This window comes from Scyliorhinus torazame, chromosome 3 (genome assembly GCF_047496885.1).
Source record: "Scyliorhinus torazame isolate Kashiwa2021f chromosome 3, sScyTor2.1, whole genome shotgun sequence".
Lineage (NCBI taxonomy): Eukaryota > Metazoa > Chordata > Chondrichthyes > Carcharhiniformes > Scyliorhinidae > Scyliorhinus > Scyliorhinus torazame.
The window spans coordinates 119,756,311-119,782,823 of NC_092709.1; the positions used below are offsets into that span (position 1 = coordinate 119,756,311).

The 26,513-nt window shown below is 50.1% G+C and overlaps 1 protein-coding gene across 5 annotated transcripts in view; it reads left to right on the plus strand.

Moving 5' to 3' along the window:
• fstl5 (follistatin-like 5) overlaps positions 1–26,513 on the plus strand; it is a 1,269,795-nt gene that overhangs the window by 817,125 nt on the left and 426,157 nt on the right. For all 5 annotated transcript variants that reach the window (XM_072496156.1, XM_072496159.1, XM_072496157.1 and 2 more), the window contains one exon: positions 11,638–11,758. In XM_072496156.1, the coding sequence (XP_072352257.1) occupies positions 11,638–11,758 (121 nt within the window). The remainder of the gene's footprint in view (positions 1–11,637; positions 11,759–26,513) is intronic.

Genomic DNA, 26,513 nt, shown 5'->3' on the forward strand with positions numbered 1-26,513 from the left:
GGTCTAAGGAAATGGTAAAGGCGGCCGTCTGCTTCAAACACGGTGTACGGGTGATCCGCCTTGCGAAGGGGGAGCTGGTGGTAGGCAGATTTAAGGTCCACTGTCGAGAAGACCTGGTATTGTGCAATCTGATTGACCATATCAGATATGCGTGGGAGTTGGTATGCGTCTAGATGCGTGTACCGATTGATGATCTGACTGTAGTCAACGGCCATCCTGTTTTTCTCCCCCGTTTTCACCACTACCACTTGGGCTCTCCAGGGGCTGTTGCTGGCCTCGATGATACCGTCCTGCAGCAGCCGCTGGACCTCAGACCTGATGAATGTCCTGTCCTGGGCGCTGTACCGTCTGCTCCTGGAGGCGACGGGTTCGCAATCCAGGGTGAGGTTTTCAAACAGAGAAGGCGGGTCGACCTTGAGTATCGTGAGGCCGCATACAGCAAGGGGTGGTAGGGGCCCATCAAATTTCAGGGTTAGGCTCTGGAGGTTACACTGGAAGTCCAGGCCGAGTAGCAAGGCAGCACAGAGGTTGGGGAGGACGTAGAGCTGGAAGCCACTGAACTCTACGCCCTGGATGGTGAGGGTGACGATGCAGTACCCCCGGATCGCCACGGAGTGGGATCCGGAGGCATGGGGGATTCTTTGGTTAATGGGGTGTACCGCGAGGGAGCAGCGCCTTACCGAATCGGGGTGGATGAAGCTCTCAGTGCTCCCGGAGTCCAGGGAGGGGAGGTTGCGGGGGGGGGTTTGGCGGGGGGAAGGGGGAAGGGGTGCTGCTTTGCTGACTGAAGGGGAGCCAGGTGAGGGATATGGATGGAGAGTCGGGCGAGGGGGCCGCCGGGGGGAGAGCTGGAGGAGGGAGGCGGGGGCATGCGGTTGGCCGAAAAAGGGGCTGTCCGGCGCACGGGGAGGTCCCAGATGGCGCTTGCCCCTCTACCCTGCGGGGGAGGGGGGGGTGGCCCGAAGGAGGCAACAAGTTAAGGGTTGGTATATAGAGGCGGGAGCGGCCTGGGTCAGCATGGGTGAGCTTACTCACGGAAGCACAATGGGGGGGAAACCAGAGCTAAGCAGATGCTTGGCGGGGGGGGGGGTGGGGGGGGAGAAGGGGTGCTGCTTTGCTGACTGAAGGGGAGCCAGATGAGGGGTATGGATGGAAAGTCGGGCGGGGGGGCGCCGGGGGGAGAGCTGGAGGAGGGAGGCGGGTGCTCGCGGTTGGCCGAAAAAGGGAGATGGCTTGTCGGCGGGATGGGGGGGTGGTTACCCCCCCCCCGACCAGGCTGATCACGTGGAACGTGAGGGGCCTGAATGGGCCGGTCAAGCGGTCCCGTGTGTTCTCGCATTTAAAGGGGTTGAAGGCGGACGTGGCCATGTTGCACGAGACGCACTTAAAGCTCGCGGACCAGACGAGGCTGAGGGAAGGATGGGTGGGACAGGTGTTTCACTCGGGGTTAGACTCAAAGATCAGAGTAGTGGCTATTTTGGTCAGTAAACGAGTGGCATTTGAGGCGGGCAGCATCGTGACGGATAAGGGGGGCAGGTATATAATGGTGAGTGGCAAGCTGCAGGGGGCCCGGGTGGTGTTAGTGAATGTATATGCCCCGAACTGGGATGATGCGGACTTTATGAGGCACGTGTTGGGTAGGATCCCGGACTTGGAGATAAGTCACCTGATTATGGGAGGGGACTTTAATATGGTCTTGGATCCGAGCTTGGATCGTTCCAAGTCCAGAACGGGAAAGAGGCCGGCGGCGGCCAGGGCCTTGTGGGAGTTCATGGGCCAGATGGGGGGAGTAGACCCCTGGATGTTTACGCGGCCAAGGACGAAGGAGTTTTTCTTTTTCTCTCATGCCCTCGAGTCTATTCGCGAATAGACTTCTTTATGTTGAGTAGGGTGTTAATCCCGAGGGTGGAGGGGGTAGAATACTCGGCCATTGCGGTCTCGGACCATGCCCGCCCTGGGTGGAACTGCGACTGGGGGCGGAACGGGGTCAGCGCCCACTCTGGTGACTGGATGTGGGGCTGCTGGCGGACGAAGAGGTGTGCGGGCGGATAAGGAGGAGTATTGAGAATTATGTGGGAGCGAATGACACAGGAGAGGTGACGGTGGCAGTGGTTTTGGAGGCTCTGAAGGCGGTCATTAGGGGAGAGTTAATCTCCATTAGGTCCCATAGAGAGAAGAAGGAGAGGGCGGAGAGGGAGAGAGTGGTGGGAGAGATACTCAGGGTAGATAGGAGGTACGCGGAGGCCCCAGAGGGCCTCTGTTGAATAGGCTGTTGAACGAGCGCCGGAAATTACAGGCGGAGTTTAACTTGCTTCCACGGGGAAGGCGGAGGCGCAGCTGAGGAAAGCGAAGGGGACAGATTATGAGTATGGGGAGAAGGCGAGTAGGATGCTGGCACACCAGCTGCGCAGGAGGGAGGCGGCCAGAGAGACGGGGGAGTGCGGGATAGGGAAGGCAACATTGTGCTGAGCCCAGAGAGGGTCAATGAAGTCTTCAGGGAGTTCTACGGAAGGTTATACAAGTCGGAACCCCCACCCCGAGGAGGGGGAAGGGATGAGGCGGTTCATGGACCGGTTGAGGTTCCCAAGGGTGGAGGCAGAGCGGGTGCGGGGACTGGGGGCCCCGATTGGGTTGGAGGAGGTAGTCAGGGGGCTGGCAGGCATGCAGACGTGCAAGGCCCCGGGCCCGGACGGCTTCCCCGTAGAGTTTTATAAGACGTTCTCGGAGCTGTTAAGCCCGCTCCTGATGAGAACCTTCAATGAGGCAAAGGAGAAAGGGATCCTCCCTCCAACAATGTCGCAGGCATTGATCTCGCTTATCCTGAAGAAGGAGGAGGATCCGCTTCGGTGTGGGTCCTACAGGCCGATATCGCTCCTGAACGTGGATGCCAAGTTGTTGGCAAAAATTCTGGCAACCGGAATAGAGGACTGTGTCCCGGGAGTGATTGGGGAGGACCAGACGGGTTTTGTTAAGGGCAGGCAGCTGAACACGAATGTGAGGAGGCTCCTGAATATTATCATGAATATTATCGGAGGGGGGGGAGGTGGAGGTGGTGGCTGCGATGGACGCGGAGGAGGCCTTTGACAGGGTGGAGTGGGAGTATCTGTGGGAGGCACTAGGCAGGTTTGGATTTGGGGAGGGATTTATAGGGTGGGTCAAGCTGCTGTATCAGGCCCCTGTAGCGAGTGTGTCCACAAACCGGCTAAGGTCGGAATATTTCAGGCTGCACCAGGGGACGAGACAGGGGTATCCCCTGTCCCCGTTACTGTTTGCCCTGGCAATCGAGCCGTTGCCCATTGCGCTCAGGACTTTGGGGGATTGGAGGAGACTGGTGCGTGGAGGGGAGGAGCATCGGGTCTCCCTCTTTGCGGATGACCTGCTGTTGTATATTTCGGACCCGTTAGAGGGGATGGGGGAGGTCATGCGGATCCTGCGGGACTTCGGGTGGTTCTCGGGGTATAAGTTGAACGTGAGGACGAGTGAGCTGTTCGTGGTCCACTCTAGGGGCCAGGAGGAGAGACTGAGGGAGCTCCCGCTCAGGATAGTGGAGAGGAGCTTTCGGTACTTGGGGATACAAGTGGCCGGGAACTGGGATGCCCTGCACAGGCTCAACTTAACCCGGCTAGTGGAGCAGATGGAGGGAGAGTTTAAAAGGTGGGATATGCTCCCGCTTTCCTTGGCAGGACGGGTGCAGACTGTGAAGATGACCGTTCTCCCCAGGTTCCTCTTCGTGTTTCAGTGCCTCCCCATTTTCATCCCCAAGTCCTTTTTCAAGCGGGTGAATAGGATTGTTACGGGATTTGTGTGGGCGAATAAAACCCCGCAAGTCAAAAGGGTATTCTTGGAGTGTAGCTGGCTGGGGGGGGGGGGGGGGGGGGGGGGGGGGGGGGTAGGAGGACTGGCTCTGCCGAACATCTGCGGTTATTACTGGGTGGCCAATTTGGCCATGATCAGGAAATGGATGATGGAGGAAGGGGCGGCGTGGGGGCGGTTGGAGGCGGCGCCGTGTGGAGGCACCACCCTAGGGGCACTTGTTACGCCTCCGCTGCCGTTCTCACCGGCACGATACACCACTAGTCCGGTGGTGACGGCGGCACTGAGGATCTGGGGGTAGTGGAGGAGACACAGTGGAGACCCCGTGTGGACCCCGATACGGAATAACCACAGATTTGCTCCAGGTAGGTTGGATGGGGGATACCAAGGCTGGTATAGGGCAGGTATTAGGAGGATGGGGGACCTGTTTATAGATGGGACTTTCCCCAGCATGCAGGGGCTGGAGGAGAGGTTCGGCCTACCCCCGGGGAATGCGTTCAGGTACCTCCAGGTTCGGGACTTTCTTAGAAAACAGGTGGGGACATTTCCGCTGCTGCGTAGGATCCAGGACAGGGTGGTGTCTGGCATCTGGGTAGGGGAGGGGAAGGTGTCGGACATATATCAGGAGCTGCAGGAGGCGGAGGAAGCCTCAGTAGAGGAGTTGAAGGGCAAGTGGGAGGAGGAGCTGGGTGAGGAGCTGGATGAGGGCCTGTGGGCCGACGGGCTGGACAGGGTGAACTCCTCCTCATCATGTGCCAGGCTCAGTTTAATTCAGTTTAAGGTGGTGCATCGGGCTCATATAACAGCGGCAAGAATGAGTATGTTTTTTCGGGTGGAGGACAGGTGCCCGAGATGTGCAGGGAGTCCGGCGAACCATGCCCATATGTTTTGGGCATGCCCGGCGCTTAAAGAATTCTGGCAGGGGTTTGCGACGGTGATGTCTAGGATTTTGGACACTCGGGTGAAGGCGAGTCCAACAGTAGCAATATCTGGGAGGATCCGGGAGTGCAGGAAGCAAAAGAGGCCGAGGTACTGGCCTTTGCCTCCCTGGTAGCCCGGAGACGGATTCTGTTAATGTGGAGGGACTCGAAACCCCCGAGTGTGGAGACCTGGGTTAGCGATATGGCGGGGTTCCTCAGCCTGGAGCGAATAAAGTTCGCCTTGAGAGGGTCCTTGAGGGGTTCTCCCGGTGGTGGCAACCTTTCCTTGACTTTCTAGGGGAGCAGTAAGTGTCAGCAGCAGCAGCATCCTGGGGGGGGGGGGGTTCAGGTGGGGGTACTGTTGATATAATGTGAGTTGGGCATGGAGACAAAACCCACCTTGTTCTGTTTTTAAAAAAGGGAAAAACCTTTCTGTTGTGTAAGTAGTTTCACTGTAAGATTTGGGATATGTTGATTGTTATTTTTTATTATCTGTATTTCTATTTTTGTCACGTAAAAACACTCTTTGGAAAAACGTTAATAAAACATTTATTTAAAAAAAACATCCCTCCCCACCAGAGTCCAAGGAATCCACCTAAGACCCTGGTGAAGGGGGACGTCGGACTCGTTTTGCCGCAGGCCGTACATCATTTGCATGAGACGCTGGATCGGGCGCAGTGTAACGGGATAGAGAACGGCGCTTCCGAGATGAACGCATAACAGTTATACATCCACGGCCTGTGGGCCCGAGGGCTCTCCCTCTGAGGCGTCCTGTGTCTCCATCTCGGAGTTGGAGTCCACTGCCTTCGTCATCTCGGCGTCCCTATCTCCACATGGCAACGACATGCGCAGGCTTTGAGTGCGGCACCAGAGGAAGATTGTGAGATAGACTCTCCACTGTGTCTGGTCTCTGTGGCTGTTGAAGTGAGCCCCGGGGCCGGGGTATTTTTGGAAGAAATGGTTTTCTGGACCAAACGTGTTCTACATGCTTGCGCTGGAGACGACCCTGGGCTTGCACCTGGTAAGAGATAGGGCCCGTTCGGCGAAAGAAAGCGCCAGAGAACCAATGTGCACCACCAGCAAAATTTCGAACAAACACTGGGTCACTGGGCGCAAACTGCCGAATCGGCCGATGCCGAGAAAGGTCATGTCCCTACCATTCTTGAGTACGGCGTCCAGGAAAACCTTGCTAAGGCGAGTGCGAAGTCTCCGGCCCATTAGAAATTCCATGGGAGCTACCCCAGTCACCGCAAGTGGAGTGGTCCTGTATGAAAACAAACAGTCTAATGTCCATAGACTGGGAAGACTGCTTCTTTAGGCCCCGTTTGAATGTCTGCACTGCACACTCCGCCAAACCATTGGAAGCCAGATGGTATGGAGCGGTGCGGATATGGCGTATGCCATTCATCTTCATGAACCTCGCAAACTCCTCACTGGTGAACGGAGTGCCGTTGTCCATGACCAGCACCTCGGGGAGACCATGCGTACTGAAAGACAAACGTATCTTCTCTTGATTGTTGCGCAGGACATTGTACCTACCATCCTATGCTCCTCTAACCATTTAGGCATCGATTAACAGAAGGAACATGGATCCTTGAAAAGGGCCGACGAAATCCGCACACAAGCGCGCCCAAGGCCGCCCTCGCCATTCCCAGTGATGTAGGGGCGCGGCCGGCGGAAGCTTCTGATGCTCCTGGCAAATGGAGCAGTTTTGGGCTACCCTCTCAATGTCGGTGTCGAGGCCTGGCCACCAGACATGACTCCGGGCCAACATTTTCATTTTGGTAACACCCGGATGCCCATTGTGCAAGTCCCTTAGTATCAGCTCCTGTCCTTTTTCAGGGACAATCACACGTGTCCCCCACAAGAGAATACCGTATTCCACGCTAAATTCTGACAGCTTGGGGGAAAATGCCCGCAACTCATCTGGGAGCTGTCTTTGTTGCCCACCTTTGTGTGCCGAACCTTTGACAGAACTGGCTCCGTCTGGGTCCACTCACGGATCTGTGATGCCGTAACAGGCAAGGAGTCCAGAAAATTTAGGGTTGCAACCACCTCACCGGTCGTGGGGGCCGGCATGGGGCCGGTCGACAAACGCAATCCGCTCAGTGCATCGGCATTCGCTATCTGGGTCCCTGGTTTATGCTCCAGAGAATACTCGTAGGCAGCGAGCAACAAAGCCCAGCGCTGGATCTGTGCGGAAGCAATGGGCGGTATTGGCTTATCCTCTCGGAGGAAGCCCCAGCAGAGGCTTATGGTCAGTCATGATAATGAAGTGGCGGCCATACACATAGTGGTGGAAGCGTTTCACCACAAAGACCACCGCCAGGCCCTCCTTCTCGATCTGCGCGTACTTCTATTCCACTGCCATCAATGTGCGGGAGGTGGAAGCTATCGGCCCCGTTCTCCATCTTGTGGGACAGGACAGCCCCAATACCATATGGGATGCATCACACGTGATGAGCAAAGGCTTTCCAGGAACATAGTGGGTTAGTAACCCAGACAACGACAATTGTTGTTTTACCCGCCGGAAAGCGGTTTCTTGATGCTGACCCCAAACCCGGGTGTGATTCTTCTTTAGCAGAAGGTGCAACGGGGCCAGCGTAGTTGCCAGATTGCGGAGGAACTTCCCGTAATAGTTTATGAGGCCGAGAAAAGAATGAAGATACGAAGTGTCAGTCGGGCGGGGGCGTGTTGAATAGTCAATGTTGGCTCAGCTAACAACTTTCTCTGGGTGGCCGCATTGTTATTACCACAAACCAAACGGTCATGTAACATTTCTGACAAGGTCTCTCCATAGTCACAGTACTCCGCAATCCTGCGGATCCTGACCCAGTAGGCTACCTAGGGAGAAACGCTGCAAGGGATTCTCCTGGGGTCCTTTCAGCGGTATTAAACCAGTAAAGCTGGACTATCGCGGACGGGGTTGGGTTAAAATGTTGCCCCACTAAGGTCACAAGTTCATCAAATGTCTTGGTGTCAGGCGCAACTGGGTACGTAAGGCTCCTAATCACCCCAAACGTATGCAGGCCACAGACGGTGAGCAAAATGACCACCTGGTGCTCGTTTTCGGTGATGTTGTTTGCCCGGAAATAGTAATGCATCCGTTGTGCGTACAGGTTCCAACTTTCCAGCGCAGCATCAAAGACATCCAAACGTCCATACAGAGGCATGGTGTAACAGAAAAGAAACTTCCAACCTGTATCCAACAAAAATCCAGGGAGGTGGCTTCAGCAGCGTAGACAGCTATCTATTTTAACTCTCGTCGCCAGTTTTGTGAGGGTCACGAAGAATCCAGCACGAGTTGTAGAATAGAAAGAAATAACATTTATTAACAATAACATATATATATATACAACAGCAGCAGTAACTCCCTTGCTGCTCACTCCTCTCTCGCTGGTTCCATACTGGCCAGCTTTATTTATGCAGGGAATCTGCTAATGATTTCTCCGCCCCACTCATTGGGGAAGCTCATAGTCCCGAAGGATTGTGGGATTGCCATTAGTCCCCAGCCAGTGGTAAGCAGGCAGGTTATAACAGTTATTATATAATTTATGATGTGGAGATGCTGGCGTTGGACTGGGGTGAGCACAGTAAGAAGTATTACAACAGCAGGTTAAAGCCCAACAGGTTTGTTTCAAATCACTAGCTTTCGGAGCACTGCTCCTTCCTCAGGTGAATGAAGAGTATGTTCCAGAAATATATATATTGACAAAGTCAAAAATGCAAGACAATGCTTTGAATGCAAGCATTTGCAGGTAATTAAGTCTTTACAGATCCAGAGATCTGATCCCCCTATCTCTGGATATGTAAAGACTTAATTATCTGCAAATGCTCACATTCAAAGCATTGCCTTGCATCTTTGACTTTGTCTATATATATGTTTCTGGAACATACTCTTCATTCACCTGAGGAAGGAATAGTGCTCAAAAGCTAGTGATTTGAAATAAACCTGTTGGACTTTAACCTGGTGTTGTAAGACTTCTTACTGTATATAATTTACAGTGCAGTAGGAGGCCGTTCAGCCCATTGAGTCTGCACCAGCCCCTGGAAACAGCAAGCTACTTAAGCCCACACCTGCACCCTATGCCCGTGACCCAGTAACCCCACCTAACCTTTTTGGACACGAAGGACAATTTTGCATGGCCAATCCACCTAACCTGCACATCTTTGGACTGTAGGAGGAAACTGGACACCACCTGGAGGAAACCAGAGGTTCAAGGCCCAAATCAGGACTGGATAACCAAGGAAAATATGTTCATAACGCAACCAAACAGATTCATTGTAAACCTGTAAATCCTTAAAACATATGCTAATGACAACTGGTAAAAACAAGAGAGATTCCTGGTCAGTCATTGATAGAAAGAAATTGGACCCTCTACTATCACTACCCATAGTTCCAGACTGGAACATGCATGTAAAAGTGCATGCTATCGGTAAATTCTTCATTCCAAGTATACTAATTAATCAGCAACTAGGGATATGATTTGATCAATAATATTATTCATCAATAAAGCCCAGAATTGATACAGTTCTTCAATAAATTGAATACCACTAGTAGATATTGGACTGTCAATCTGTACTGACTAAAACAAACAAAAAAGGTCCATCAGGAATGAGTATAATGTTCAGCTACAACACATTTCTCCTTGATATGTTAAATCGCATCTGAACATCTCTTCTGCTGTAATGTTGAGGTTTGTTCAGAAATAGGGACAATTTCAATGAAATACTAGAATACATAACATGACAGGGGAGGGAAGAACATCAGACACAAGAAAGAGCAGCATTCATGATAGAATCCCTACAATGCAGAAGGAGGCCATTTGGCCCATCAAGTCTGCACCGACCCTTCGAAAGACCACCCTGCCGAGGCCCAATCCCCCCCCCCCCACTCCGCTATTCCTGAAACTCCACCCGAGGGAGAATTTAGCATGGTCAATCCACCTAACCTGCACATCTTTTGGAAGAAGTAAATTTATAAAGATGTGCAAGTGTAAAATGAAGTTTTAAAGACAACATGGCAAGCTATATATTAAAGCAATAATGTTTGTTTAATAAATATTAAATAAAATGTGCAAACACATTACTGTATTTATATTGAAATCGTAACGAATTTGCTAAGTGGACATTTGTCTGTTCCAGGATGCTTGTAGTGGAGTATAATGTAATGTAATGTAAATCGCTTATTGTCACAAGTAGGCTTCAAATGAAGTTACTGTGAAAAGCCCCTAGTCGCCACATTCCAGCGCCTGTTCGGGGTAACTGTTGTTGAGAAACCTACTGATGTTAAATGTGAGAGTATCCCAAAACCCAGAAGAGTAACTTATTTGTGTTTTTTCAATTTGATATTCTGTGATAAAAATGTGTGAACCAGGAAGAAGTAGTCCAGTCATTGTGTAAACAATTAATAAAAAATATTTATTAACCCAGTGGTTAATAAGCCTCACAGCTCCAGGCTGCCGGGTTCCATTCCAGCTTCGAGTGCCTGTCTGTGAGGTGTTTGCCCTTTCTCCCCGTGTCTGCGTGAGTTTCCATTGGGTGCTCCGATTTCCTCCCCCAGTCAAAAGATGTGGATTGGCCATGCTAAATTGCCCTTAGTGTCCAAATCGTTGGGTGGGGTTGCTGGATTACAGGGTTAGGTTGCAGATTCGATGGGCCAAATGGCGTCCTTCTGCGCAGTAAATTTATGATTCTATGATTAACTTAAAAGAAAAAAACACGACAAGGACTATAATACACTACAACACATAAGTGCACTGGTTATACACACACGGTATCACATTAAATTATGGCTTTGTTGCCAGCTACTGACATTTCCTTAACTCTTGAGATGCCCCTTTGTTCGAAAACAACATCCAATATTATATGGCCCAGTAGCTAAATCCAGCTACACAGGTTAGGGCCACCTTCAGTTTCAGCGAAAGCAAAATCTGCTTGTTTTGACTTTTGATTTTAACCTGCTGCCTGTTTAGCAATAACTTGTTTTCGGGGAGCTATTTCTGCAGCTGGATATGGCTGATGGTAGCTGTGCCTATGTCTGTCTCCCCTTTTTCCAGTCCCAGTCATTCTGCTAATGATATACCATTCATTGCCTTTGATGTTACCTAGCCGGTGGAGCCAGCTTTTAGCATAAACATGTCATTTTCCCTATCTCTCCAGTTTGAAGTTACATATTCTTTACCCCTACTGTTTTCCTCACATCATCAAGGTAAACACTTGCTTTTCCCACTGATGTATGCTAATTTGCACCTCAACACCTTTTCAGACATCTCCCTGTTTCATTTTCTTTTATCTCAATTTCATTTTTTAATCATAACTTTCCTCGTTTTTAACACTGTCTTCAGTCTAATGAAGTCTAGCAGAGAGTTGTTAGTGATGGGATTTTGGGTTTAAGAGGTTGCTTTTCAGAAAAAAGGAAAATAATATTTGTGTAATGAAATCTGATAGTGGTAGCAGAAGCTGTAAAAATGCATCTTGGAGACTGCATAGACGAAAAGGTATGTGTTCAATGAAAGGACTGCAGTAAAAAGTATTTAGGCTTTATGTATAATAAGTAATTTAAAAACCTAGGAAGTAATGTACAGAGCCAAGGGCAAATATTTGTCTGTATGAAAGTCATACAAACAGCATTACAGAAAGCTAGCACAGCTGTAGAGCAAATTTAAGTTTATGATGTTGATGCTGCTTGAAATGATATTGTCTAATGTTCTTGATGTCTTTTCTGCTTCCAGAAATTACATCAGCTGCTTCATAATGCACATTGCAGGAGGTTTTCAATTCTGCTGATGCTTTAAAAACCGGTTACTTTCTTCTGTTGTAATTTTTACATTTCAGTGTGGCTTAATCAGATTGTACCTTTTATGTGATGATTTAATAAATCATTGTAATTTTCTTTTATCAGGTAATTAAACAGGATAGGCTCGGAAAGGATCTCTCTCAGTGCTCATTATTTGATCTACTGAAATATGATGACTATAATAGTGACAAGCATCTAATACAGGAGGAGTTCTACAGAGCATTTCGTAAGTCTAAAATCATTAGACTGCATTCGATAGTCAGAATAAGTGACTGAATGCTAATAACATAACATGGATGCATTGTTTAGCTTCCAGTGAAAGAGTCATAAGAAATAACGGTCACAGAAATATTTTCATTCCACATTGCGTCAGAGGGAAAATATCTGAAATAAGCATTCCTGCCTTCACTTGTATACAATAAAAAATGTAATGCCAATCAACAAACATTCCCTGGGTAAGCATGCTTTCAACAATAATCAGGAGGATTCAACTTGTCAATTAACACTATTCAGGCAGTCATAGCAATGACAATAAAAGTTTATTTTGTTGCTTTGGGATACTATTGCAAGGCTAATTCTGCAACCCCAGCTATATTTCATACTAGCAGAATGATGAGTTGGCCTTCGAGTGCTTTGAGACCTGTTATAAATATAAAATGCTTTCAAGCAGTTTGAACCATACACAAGGAGTGAAATGACGAGGGTTACAAAATATTACAACCTTGCCGTCCTTGTCGGGCTCTTGTTCAAAATTAAGGGGCACACTCGCTTAAAGGTTAGTGGCTCATATTGAGATGAAAAATGTTGAATGCTTTTTTAAAGCGCAAAAAGAATGTTGAAAGCATTCTGAAAGAAAAATGCGATGAGTGATGAATGAGAGTGAAGTCACAGAAAATTCAAAATGGAAGTATGAAGAGAGTATGGCCTTAATTATCCCAGCTCAACAAACTCCACTTGGAAGAAAGTTCCCCAATCAGTTGGGTTTTGGTTCTGTGGGGGTGGGGGAGAGAGAGTTGTGGGGTGGCATTAGCAAGGAGTGGGGAGATTGGGTGATAACAGAAGTCAGGCCCGCCACCCCTGGATAGAGTTTAGAAGAAGCCACACGGGCTATCGGATATGGAGGCAGACTCTGCAAAAGACCTGCCTTGGTGATCTTTGTTTCGGCTTTAAAAGAACAATAAAACAAACATCATGCCTCCAGCCTTCACCAGCCATGCCCCCCCCTCACCTACCTCCATGGCCATTAATAGCCTTATGCAAACGTACGTAACCCATTCGCCATGCCAACCCACCCAGTATCCATCATAAGCAGTTTCTGAGATAAAATGAAATAAAGCTCTTGAGTGACTATTGATGAACTCACTACACTCATTGTAAAAAAGCATTCACAACATTTAACTCCCTTCAGATCCTTAATCCCATATAAGAACAATTATTTGTATTCATACCCCCACTTTAAAGACTTTATAAGCACTTGGAGTTGTCAAAGCTGTCAATCAAACTGTGATCTGGCACTTATCCCACTGTGTTAATGATTGGTTGTGAAATCAATTATACAGCACAAATCCTATAATAATTTATAACTATTATTATTACCCAGCTGGCACAGTGGTTAGCACTGCTGCCTCACAGCTCCAAGGACCCGAGTTCAATTCCAGCCTCTGGTGACTGTGTGCAGATTGCACTTACTACCCCTGTCTGCGTGGCTTTCCTCTGGGGTGCTCCGGTTTCCTCCCACAGTCCAAAGATGTGCAGATTAGGTGGATTGGCAATGGTAAATTGCCCTCAGTGTCCAAAACGCTAGGTGGGGTCACTGGGTTACGGGGATAGTGTGGAAATGTGGGCTTAAGTAGGGTGCTCTTTCCAAGGGCCGGTGCAGTCTCGATGGGCCGAATAGCCTCCTTCTGCACTGTAAGTTTCTATCATTCTATGAATAATCCTCAGACTTATGTCAACAGTGATTTAGCAAGCACCGATTTTCTTTAAAACTGCATGCAGTTTTTTTCCAAAAATTTAAAGTCTTAGAGATATAAATGCCTTTACAGATCACTTGAGGTTTGACGGTTCCTTTGACAGCTTAACAGTTACAATCAGCGTGGCAGTTCTAATGAGGTTATCCACAATTTACACATATTCATGTCTCACCAGTAACAATCTCAAAGGTCACTTGACCTCTGCCGAAGGGTAACGTAGCTCTCCAAAATGTGTCCCTGGACCTCTCTAAAGGGTATCCTGCCTCTCCAAAGTACTCTGACAGCTATAAACCTTCACCGGCCAGGTCTAAAGGCCACATGAACAGCTGCCTTCATGAACGACGGAGTTGCAAACTATGTCACCCGTATTCCGTCAGCAAAAATGGTGTGTGCCAAGTTCAGTTACAGGACTTCTGGACTCAGGTCTCTGCTGCCATTTTATATAAGTTGGTGAGAATTGAGGCTTATATTGACAAGTAGTGGAGTAGTGTAGTTCTCAACCCTGTCTCTGTAATGACATGAAGCTATAGGAGGTAGGTGCAAAGAGAGTGGCCCTATTTGAAACTTGACAATACTTTCCCCAGATGATATCAGTACACCGTGATAATCAGGACATGGCAGCCAAACTGAAAGCTGTGTGCAGCACCTGCAGCATATGGCAACAGTTGCAGATAAAGAACCTTAATGGAAGATTCCAATGTGAGGTACCCAATAGTACCTTGTGCCAGGTAGTTTACATTGGATTTAATTTCATATTATGTTTCCCGTCAGCCCTTTACAGTTTACGATATCTCGCACGAGACCTATGGGGTGGAGTGATTATCTGCTCCGTGGTTCTTGCGGAGTACGAGCTCCCTCACTGAGGGGTGGGGGGGAGGGGGGGGGACTCCATTAAGCATTGTATAAAAGGTCGGCCAGTAAGGCACCGACCAGAAAGAGACCTGGTAGGGATCTACCGGGAAGTGTATTTACCATAATTGTAAATAAATCAAAATTTTTTGTTTCATTCGGTGTGGATTCCCCATGTCTGTATTGGAACTACTTAGCAAGTTTCCTACAGCCTGGTAGCCCTGCCATTGCTCTTCATTGCATGCCCATATAACAATGAATATAATATACAACTGAAAGTATTGATGAACTCGTATCTTCCATGGATTTTACACAACAAATCATTGAAACACAAAGCTGGCCACTTGCTGATACTAGGATGGAGTTTAGGCTGGCATTGTATTTTGGAATATGCACCAGTGCAGCAATATCAAACACCATGTCATGCTATTTAGGAGAAAAGGAAATGAATGCAATTATCATTCATCTATTTGATCCATCTCTGGATTGAAAATTAACCTGAATATTGCTGAAAAAAGAGACATAGGGCGTGATCCTACGGCCACGCTGCGCCAGAAAAGCAGCTCACCATGGCGCTGCATGTTCGCTGAAATCCGGGAGACACCGTTCCCGGGATCTACCTGGCTCGCAATGCCTCGTGAGATTCAACGCAATCTCGTATGTTGTTGCGATGTGAATCCCGTCTACAATTGGCAGGATCACGTTTTGGCAAATCTGCATATTAGAGCGAGGCAGTAAGCCTTACTCTAATATGCAGATTCCCGAGGTACCTGAGACTTTGATATTCAATCCCGTCACCTCAGAGATCTTGGGTGAGCACCATTCAGCATTGGTCCCCACAAATGGGTTCCAGGCGCAAGGCACTTGTGGGGGTCTCCAAGGAGATCGGAGACTCTCAGCTGCATGCCCTTTGGGCAGGGTGGTGCCCTGGCACTGCTTGTGCTACCTGCATACCCTGGCAGTGCCAGCCTGGAACATTGGCAGTGCCATACTGGATAAGAAGAGAGTGCTCATTGGTTGACAAGTGGACTCTGATTTGGTAGAGGTGCTGCCATGGAGAATGCACAAAGGCATGGCTGTCCTACAAGTTTTGTCTAGTTCTAAAAAGTGCAATATCTGAACATGCTCTTTTTGTTTGCAAAAGACAGTCCTGTATGTGAATATATGTAATGAAATTAAATGAAATAAAAATCGCTGATTGTCACAAGTAGGCTTCTAATGAAGTTCCTGAGGAAAGCCCCTAGTCGCCACATTCCGGCGCCTGTTCGGGGAGGCTGGTACGGGAATTGAACCGTGCTGCTGGCCTGCCTTGGTCTGCTTTAAAAGCCAGCTCTTTAGCCCTGTGCTAAACCAGCCCCAGTGTAATGAACCACACTGTGAGCCCACTGATAATAAGTTGGTTCTTCATATAATTGTTAGCATAATCAGAATTGTTTCGCAATTGCTGTCCAATTGCAGAATTACACCGACATAATGTTGGACATTATGGGCGCGATTCAGCGGCCTCATCGCACCAAACTTGATGTTGGGATGAGGTCGTTAAATCTTGCGACAGGCCTTTCACAAGATTTATGATGCTCAAAATGCCTCATGAGATTTTTAAAAAAATATATTTTTATTCAAATTTTTACATATTTTCAACAAAAATTACAGAAATAAGAAAACTCAAAGAACACATAAATAAACATCTTGTAGCTATGTCATGTATTCTCCCAATATACAATCCCCCCCATTAAATGATAATAAATACAGTAGTAGACACCCCTGCTGCTGCTGCTGTTCACTGCCTAACGCTCCGCTAGAAAGTCTAGGAATGGTTGCCACCGCCTGAAGAACCCTTGCACAGATCCTCTTAAGGCAAATTTTACTTTCTCCAATTTAATGAACCCTGCCATGTCGCTGATCCAGGCTGCCACACTTGGGGGCCTCGCATCCTTCCACTGTAGCAGAATCCTCCGCCGGGCTACCAGGGATGCAAAGGCCAGAATACCGGCTTCTTTCGCCTCCTGCACTCCCGGCTCGTCTGATACCCCAAATAGTGCGAGCCCCCAACTCGGCTTAACCCGGGTGTTTACCACCTTAGACGCCGTTCTCGCAATGCCCCTTCAGAACCCATCCAGCGCTGGGCACGCCCAGAACATGTGGGCGTGATTTGCTGGGCTCCCCGAACACCTCACACACCTGTCCTCCACTCCAAGAAAACGACTCAGCCTTGCCCCAGTCATGTGCGCCCTGTGCAGAACCTTAAATTGTATCAGGCTAAGCCTGGGGCAAGAGGAGGAAGAATTTACCGTACCCAGGGCGTCCGCCCATGTACCCTCGTCTATCTCCTCCCCCAGCTCCTCCTCCCATTTACCTTTCATCTCCTCCACCGAGACCTCCTCCTCCTCCTGCATCTCCTGATAGATCGCCGAGACCTTGCCTTCTCCAACCCATACCCCTGAGAGCACCCTATCCTGGATCCTACGTGCTGGCAGCAGCGGGAATTCCCTCACCTGCTGTCTTACAAACGCCCTTACCTGCATGTACCTGAAGGCATTTCCAGGGGGGAGCCCGAGCTTTTCCTCCAACGCCCTAAGGCTCGCAAACGTCCCATCTATAAACGGGTCACCCATCCTTCTAATACCTGCCCTGTGCCAGCTCAGGAACCTCCCGTCCATTCTCCCCTGGACAAACCGATAGTTCTCTCGGATCGGGGACCACACAAAAGCGTCTGCCTCCCCCATGTGGCATCTCCACTGCCCCCAAATTTTGAGGGTCGCTGCCACCACTTGACTCACGGTGTACCTTGTCGGCGGGAGCGGCAACGGTGCGTCACCAGCGCCCTCAGGCTCGTGCCCACACAGGACTCTATCTCCAGCCTCTTCCACGCCCCCCCCCCCCCTCCATTACCCACTTGCGTATAAGCCCTCCTCTGTCCCTGCTCCGTTCCAGAAATACCCTTCTCACCCTCGGGGTCTTTGTCGCCCATACAAACCCCATGATGCTCCCACTGACCCGCTTAAAAAAGGCCTTAGGGATAAGGATGGGGTGGCACTGGAATCTTCACCGACTGTACCCTACCCGCCAGGAAGAGTGGCAGCATATCCCACCTTTTAAACTCCTCCTCCATCTGCTCCACCAGGCTCGTCAAGTTGAGCTTGTGTGGGGCCCCCCAGCTCCTGGCCACCTGGATCCCTAGGTACCGAAAACTCCTTTCCGCCTTCTTCAGTGGAAGCTCATCTATCCCCCTTCCCTGGTCCCCTGGGTGTATCACGAATAGCTCACTCTTCCCCATGTTGAGCTTGTACCCGGAAAAGTCTCCAAGCTCCCTGAGGATCTGCATCACCTCCGGCATCCCCCCCACCGGGTCCGCCACATACAGTAACAGGTCATCGGCATACAGCAATACCCGGTGTTCCTCTCCCCTGCCACGCACCAGCACCCTCCAGTTCCTGGACTCCCTCAAAGCCATCGCCAAAGGCTCAATTGCCAACGCAAATAGCAGGGGGCACCCCTGCCTCATCCCCCGGTACAGCCGAAAGTATTCCGACCTCCTCCGATTTGTGGCCACACTCGCCACCGGGGCTTCGTACAGTAACCTAACTCAACTAACGAACCCCTCCCCGAACCCGAACCTCCTCAACACTTCCCACAGGTACCCCTACTCCACCCTATCGAAGGCCTTCTCCGCATCCATAGCCACCACTATCTCTGCGTCCCCCTTCCCTGCAGGCTTCATGATTACATTTAGGAGCCTCCGCACATTGGTGTTTAGCTGCCTTCCCTTCACAAAACCCGTCTGGTCCTCGTGAATCACCCGGGACACAGTCCTCAATTATGGTAGCCAACACCTTCAGTAACAGCTTCGCATCCACTTTGTGGAGCGAGATTGGCCTATACGACCCACACTGTTAGGGTCCTTGTCCCGCTTCAAGATCAGCAAGATCAGCGCCTTGGACAACATTGGGGGTAGGACCCCCCCTCACTCGCCTCATTGAAAGTTCTCACTAGTAATGGGCCCAACAGGTCCATATACTTCCTGTGAAATTCCACCGGGAACCCATCTGGCCCCGGTGCCTTCCCCGCCTGCGTACTCCCCAGCCCCTTAGTCAGCTCCTCCAGCCCTACCGGTGCCCCAAGCCCCACCACCTGCCCCTCCTCTACCCTCGGGAACTCAGCCAGTCCAGAAAACGACGCATCCCCCCCTCCTCCAGTCGGGGGCTCAGACCTATACAGCCCCTCATAGAAGTCTCTAAATACCCCATTTATTACCACTGCACTCCACACCGTGTTCCCCCCTTCATCCCTAATTCCCCCAATCTCCCTCGCTGCCTCCCGCTTCCGAAGCTGGTGTGCCAACATCCGGCTAGCCTTCTCCCCATATTCATACACCGCCCCTTGCACCTTCCTCCATTGCACCTCCGCCTTCTTGGTAGTCAACAGGTCGAACTCGGCCTGGAGGCTTCGTCGCTCCTTGAGTAGTCCCTCCTCGGGAACCTCTGCATACCTCCTATCTACCCTTAAAATCTCCACCACCAACCTCTCCCTCTCTCTCCTCTCCTTCCCCTCCTTGTGGGCCCTAGTGGAGATTAGCTCTCCCCTAATCACCGCCTTCAGCGCCTCACAGACCACCCCTACCTGCACTTCCCCATTATCGGTAACCTCTAGGTATCTTTCAATGCACCCCCGGATCCGCCCGCTCACGTCCTCATCTGCCAGCAAACCCACCTGCAAGTGCCACAGCGGGCGCTGGTCCCTCTCCTCCCCTAGCTCGAGCTCCACTCAGTGCGGGGCATGGTCTGAGATGGCTATGGCCGAATACTCCATGTCCTCCACCTTCGGGATCAGCGCCCTGCTCAAAACGAAGAAGTCAATCCGGGAGTAGGCTTTATGGATGTGGGAAAAGAAAGAGAATTCCCTGGCCCCCGGCCTAACAAACCTCCATGGGTCCACTCCTTCCATCTGGTCCATAAACCCCCTCAACACCTTGGCCGCCGCCGGCCTCTTACCCGTCCTGGACCTAGAGCGGTCCAATACTGAATCCAATATCGTATTAAAGTCCCCCCCGCCCCCCCATTATCAAGCTCTCTACCTCCAGGTCCGGAATCCGGCCCAACATGCGCCGCATAAATCCGGCATCGTCCCAATTCGGGGCATACACATTCACCAAGACCACCCGCACCCCCTGCAGCTTACCACTCACCATCATGTACATACCTCCGTTGTCTGCCACGATGCTCAACGCCTCAAACGACACTTGCTTCCCCACCAAAATCGCCACCCCTCGATTCTTTGCGTCCAACCCCGAATGGAAAACCTGCCCTACCCACCCCTTTCTCAGCCTAATCTGGTCTGCCACCCTCAAATGCATCTTCTGGAGCATGACCACATCTGCCTTCAGTCCCTTCAGGTGCGCAAACACACGGGCCCTCTTGACCGGCCCGTTCAGGCCTCTCACATTCCAAATTATCAGCCAGATCAGGGGACTGCCTGCCTCCCCCCCCCCCCCCTGCCGATTAGCCATCTCCCTTCCTAGACCAGCCACGTGCCCGCACCTCCCGCACTTTCCATTCCCCCCAGCGACAGACCCCCGCCCCGACTCTCTCTTCAGGCTCCAGCTCCCAGTTCCCCCACCCCTCCTCCCCCCCCCTCAGCTAGGTCCCCCCATAGCTGCGTTGCTCTCCCCTTAGCACTCCCGTAAGTCAGCTGACTCCTGCTGACCCCTGCCGCTCCCGCCACTCCATCGACCCCCCCAGTGTTAGGATCTCCCCCCCCCTCCTGTCCATCAGCGGGCACTCCTCTCCAGCACCACCCCTCACCCGACCCCGCGCCCTTCCATCCCTAGCGCGGGAAAAACCCCGCGCTTTCCACCAAGCCGGCCCCGCCCCCTCTGGCGCAGCTCCCTATCACGCCTGATCCCAGCTCCCCCATCTCGGGCCTCTCCTCTCCCCTCGCCCCCAATGGGGCCCCCTCTTCCAACCACCGACGCCCACACTCTCACCAAACCCTCACTACGAACCATTTCACCGTATCCCACCCAGCACCCAAAATAAAAAAAGTACCAAACAGAACAGAACATTCCCCAAAACACAACAATCACATCAATCCCCTCTCGACATCCCCTCGCAACCGACCCTCAATTCGAGTCCAACTTTTCGGCCTGGATAAAGGTCCATGCCTCCTCCGGCGTCTCGAAGTAGTGGTGGCCGTCCTTGAAAGTGACCCACAGTCGCGCTGGCTGCAACATTCCAAATTTCACCCCCTTCCGATGCAGAGCCGCCTTAGCCCGATTGTACCCAGCCCTCTTCTTGGCCACCTCCGCGCTCCAGTCCTGGTATATCCGGACCTCTGCATTCTCCCACCTGCTGCACCGCTCCAGCTGGAACAACACCAGCACCGCTTTGGGCTTGGGCCTCCTCGCCAGGACTTGGTGGGCCCCCTCCAGCTCCAGGGGCCTCGGGAAGGCTCCCGCGCCCATCAACGTGTTCAGCATCTTGACCACGTACGCTCCAACGTCCGACCCCTCCACTCCCTCCGGGAGACCCAGAATCCATAGGTGCTTCCTCCTCGACCGATTCTCCATGTCCTCGAACTTCCCCTGCCATTTCTTATGCATCGCCTCGTGCGCCTCTACTTTCACCGCCAGGCCCAAGATCTCGTCCTTGTTCTCCGAGGCCTTTTGCCGCACCTCCTGGATCGCCACCCCATGAGCCTTGTGGGTCTCGAGCAGCTTGTCTATCCATAAGACCATAAGACCATAAGACATAGGAGCGGAAGTAAGGCCATTCGGCCCATCGAGTCTTCTCCACCATTCAATCATGGCTGATTTCAACTCCATTTACCCGCTCTCTCCCCATAGCCCTTAATTCCTCGAGAGCCTTCCTATCGAAGCCTTCATCGGTTCCAACAGCTCTGCCTTCAATTCCGTGAAGCAGCGCTGGAGAAACTCCTGCTGTTCCTGCGACCACTGCGCCCACACTGCCTGGTCTCCACCCGCCACCATCTTGGTTTTCCTCCCTCGCACTTTTCGCTGCTCCAAAACTAATTTTTTCACCGCTCCACTCCTTGTCCAATCCATACAGTGCCGGGGAAATGTTACTGTCACCTTCCCACACCAGGAACCGTCGAACAAATGCCACTGGGGGCCCTAAAAATAGCCGAAAAGTCAGTTTCTGGTGGGAGCTGCTGAACGTGCGACTTAGCTCCGCATAGCCGCAACCGGAAGTCCTTCGCCTCATGAGATTTAATGGAGTCTCGGGAAAAATCAAGATCTGGATCTCAACTTCACTGGCCATGATCGAGATCTGCATATTTAATGGCTTACTTAAATATGCATTCATGGGATTCTCCCAGTGCTCAGGACCTTCAGGCCACCCCAGCGAGACCTTGCCAGGGAGCTGTTTAGTACTGGTTTCCACAAATGTGGACCAGTGTAATGGCACCTAGGGTGTCTCCCAGGCCATTAGAGGTCCCTGGGTGGTCGAGGGCAGGATAGGATGGCATCCTGGCACTCTCTCTGGTACCTGGGTGCAATGTTGGCACTGCCAGGGATCCGACCTGGGAGCAGCATTGCCAGGTGGAGAGGGAATGCGGAACTATGCCTGGGAGCCTCCCCAAGGTTGGGGGAGAGAGGGGATTAAGAAATGGGGGGTGGGGTGGCGGAGCAGAAAGCAGAGGGGGAAGATCTGGGCAGCCAGAGAAAATGGTGCCCGGATCTGAGAGGAGCCTTTCCTACTGGGCTCGCCAACAGGTAATGGCGCAAGTGCAGCCTCGTCGGAAAGAAATTCCCAAGGCCAATGAAACTGGTAAAGTGCCGTTTCTCGGTGTTGCAGCCACCGAGAAACACCCCACTAAACGCACCCAAAACTGGACATAGATTTTATTTCCGTTGAATCACACCCTATATTTTTACTTTTGGAAGCACAGGCTGGTTGAATATGGTCAGTACTTTGCCTATTGTGAACAAGCAAAGGAACATGCTGTTTAATGCAATCCACAAGTCATTGGAATGTACAGACTACATATCTGTCATCATATCGGCATTGAAATTCACACACCACATTACTCATTTGTGTGAGAGGCAGAACGTCTTTTTGGCTTGATGGTAGCATCCTGTTAGTGGAGAACACCACTCACGTTGCTCATGCATCATTTGCCTGATTACAGTATGGATATAATCTTGGTAGTTAACTGTTCCCTGGTGCATACTCCATGATTGACCAATCTGAGTTCACTTCTGACCAATCAGCACACTCTTCTCATGCAGTATAAGTATAACAGAGGGGCTGTTTAGCACAGGGCTAAATCGCTGGCTTTCAAGGCAGGCCAGCAGCACAGTTCAATTCCTGTAACAGGTGCCGGAATGTGGCGACTAGGGGCTTTTCACAGTGACTTCATTGAAGCCTACTTGTGACAAAAAGCGATTTTCATTTCATTTCAGTTGTTCCCTTTAGATTTGATATTTTTGTGAATTCAATCCTGATGAAGTTTCGATAGCTTCTCTCTTTTCTCAGAAATACTGGGTTCTGACCTCCCAAATGGTTATTTAAAAATTCAAATCACCACATGATTATAGAATTGTTACATTACAGAAGGAGATCATTCACCTCGGGCCATTCCCCCACTTTTCTGCCATAACCCTGCTCATTCTTTTTTTTCCAGATAACAGCCTTATTGCCTTATGAATACCTCCATTGAACCTGCCTCCGCGTCATTCTCAAGCAATGCATTTCAGACCTTAACCACTTTCTGTGTGAAAAGGCTTTTTCTCATGTCACTCTTGCTTCTGTTGCCAATTACTTTAAATCTGTGCCCTTTCATTCTCGATCCTTTCGCAAGTGAGAACAGTTTCTCCCGATGTACTCTGCCCAGATCCCTCATGATTTTGAGTAACTCTATCAAATCTCCTCTCAGAACTCTTTTCTCTTAGGAAATAAGTCCTAACTTCTCCAATCCATCTTCATATAACTGAAATTCCTCATCCCTGGAACCATTTTCTTGCGTCGTTTCTGCACTCTGCCCAATTTCTCCATATCTTTCCTAAATTCAGCTGACATTAGTCAGCTGTCTGGCTTTTCATTATATTGCTTCTAGCAGTTGAACATTTCTGTTGTGTCTCAGTGAACAACAATATTCAAGCTGTCATCTGACCAGGGTACTATAAGGTTTTAACACATAGTACTTCAACTTATCCTCCAGCGACTTGTTGATTACTGTTCCACAGTGCCTAGGCATGTTAACTCCTGAGTCTGCTAACCCCAAATCTCTTTGAACTTTTATTACCTAACTCAGCAATCAGAGCTGATAGGGCTTGTGTCAAATTTTTAGAAGGATGTTTGTAACAGTGGAATAGCTTTGGGAAATGTGATACATATCCGAATCTTTACAAAGTAACATTGTTAAAGATACAACAAATATCATATACATCTATTTCTATTTTCAATCTATGCTCAATGCATATGGAAATAGCATCAAATAGAAAGCTTGTATCATCATCTTGGTCATATTTCTTTTTTTTTCTTTCTGAACTGCCTTTGTTTCTCCTAAGCTGCAATTATACCATCCTTCACGATATTGCTCTGCATTACTATTACACTGTGCTGAAATCAGGAGTTGTCATGTTACCTCCCATTCTAATTAATTCCATTACAAGTCGTACAACTGTTTGACTTATACAAAAATGTATCCCTACAATGCTGGCATTGTATGGTGAACCATATGACCTAATAAACCACTGGACTAACAGACAAGAAATACATGGACATTTCCAACCAGAAGGACATTACCCACCATATTGCCCGATTGAGAACAGGAAGGTAAAGATGTGCAACTGTGGGTCCTACGTCTCTTTGTGGCCTCAATTTCAAGATTGTTTTGCTGTGAAGCGGGGCAGCATGGTAGCACAGCAGTTAGCACAGTTGCTTCACAGCTCCAGGGTTCCAGGTTCGATTCCCGGCTTGGGTCACTGTCTGTGCGGAGTCTGCACGTTCTCCCCGTATCAGCGTGGGTTTCCTCCGGGTGCTCCGGTTTCCTCCCACAGTCCAAAGATGTGCAGGTTAGCTGGATTGGCCATGGTAAATTGCCCTTAGTGTCCATAAAAGGTTAAGTGGGGATACGGGGAGAGGGTGGAGTTGTGGGGATAGGGTGGAGGTATGGGCTTATGTCGGGTACCCTTTCCAAGGGCCGGTGCAGACTCGGTGGGCAAATGGCCACCTTCTGCACTGTAAATTCTATGAGAATCAGCCAAAGTTGGCTGCATTCAGTAAAACAATGTATCTGGACTACTTGCAGCCTACAAAACACGTCTTTCACATATATTTACTTGGCTGTGGAATCCAGAGAGGCAGAAACACTTCTACAACCACACAACACTCCTGATTGCTGTAAGTTCTACCCCTCTTTCCATGCCCACTGACCCAGTCCCACCCCCTGCCTGATTCTCTGAAACCAGACCTCTAATCCTTTCCTTCCAGTCTCTGTCCCAGCCCTTTGCTTCACTTATCTGAGGACCGCTACGGCACAAGGAGTAATCCAGAGATTCTTCACTTGAAAGTCAAGTTAAGATGCATCTCTGGTTTCACTCCAGGGCATGCACGCTCTGTCCCTGCATGCCTGAAAATGGATGAAAAGGCACAAAACGCTAGCCTTATTCATTTATTTTTTTCAGGGATGGAAACACAGTTTATTGCTCATCCTTAATTTGCCATCCTTAATTGTCCTTGAAAAGGTGGATGGTAAACCACTGCAGTCCCTCTAGTTTAGGTACACCCACAGTGCTGTTCGGAAGAGAGTTCCATGCTTTTGACCCAGTGACAGTGAATGCACAGTAATGTTGTTCCCAGTCAGGATGTTGTGTCAGTTAGAATGGAACATGCAGACGTTGATGGTCCCATGCATCTGCTGCCTTGTCCTTCTTGGTGGCAGAGATCACAGGGTTTGGAAGGAAGTGTTGAAGGAAGCTTTGTGAATTGCTGCATTGTATCTTGTAGATAGTACACACTGCTGCCACTGGGTGCCAATGGTGGAAGGAATGGATGTTTAAGATGATAGATAGGGTGTTGATCAAACGGGCTGCTTTATCCTGACTGATATTAAGCTTCTAGAGTGCAGTTGGAGCTGCAGTTATCCAGTCAAATGGAGAGTATTTCATTACCGTGGTGGTCGGGACTTTTAGATTTCTGCCCCTTCCATTCCACTTACCACTGATTTTCAAGTCTACCTTGGAGAAGGTGGATATAGGTCCTGGGAATAGCAGTAATATCCTTGAGGTTCCCTTGTTGAGAGAGATGGCTTTGTAACTATCTACTCATTTTCCAGACACCCCCTGCAGAATGCCCCTATATTAATCGTTCTGATATTCAGAATACTTTGGTCTTTGTTCTGGTGATACAGAAGCATTCCCACTGCAGTACCATCAATATCCTGTTTTTACTTGGGCACCTTGGGCGTCATTCTCCGCCGGCGGGAGTCTCCGTTTTGCCGGCGCCCGGGGGTTTCCCGACGGCGTGGGGCTGCCCCACAATGGGAAACCCCATTGACCGGCCGGTGTTACGGAGACTCCCGCCGGCCGGTCGGGGCAGAAATGTGGCGGGGCGGGTAGGAGAATTTTGCCCCTTGTTCTTGACAGCATGAGCCATACGAATGATTACAAAGAACAATACAGCACAAGAACAGGCTCTTCGGCCCTAGAAGCCTGTACCGGTCATGATACCACCCTTGGCCAAAACTCTCAGCACTCCCGAGTGCCGTATCCCTCTATACCCATCCTATCCACGTATTTGTCAAGATGCCTTTTGAACGCCGTTAATGTATCTGCTTCCACAATCTCCCCTGGCAGCACGTTCCAGGATTCATCACCCTCTGTGTAAAAAAACCTGCCTCGCACATCTCCTCTAAACTTTGCCCCATGGACCTTAAACCCCTGGTGACTGACCCCTCCGCCCTGGGAAAGAGTTCCCATCCACTCCATGCATCCCTCTCATAATCTTGTCGACTATCAGGTCGCCTCAACCTCTGTCTGAGTCTATTCAGCCGATCCGCAAATCAAACACCCTCCAGACCAGGTAACATCCTTGTAAACCTCCTCTGCACCCTCTTCAAATAAGGAGGCCATTTGGCCCATCGTGTCTGTGCCAGCTCTAGAAACACGCAACATGGCTTACCGCCATTCTCTTGTCT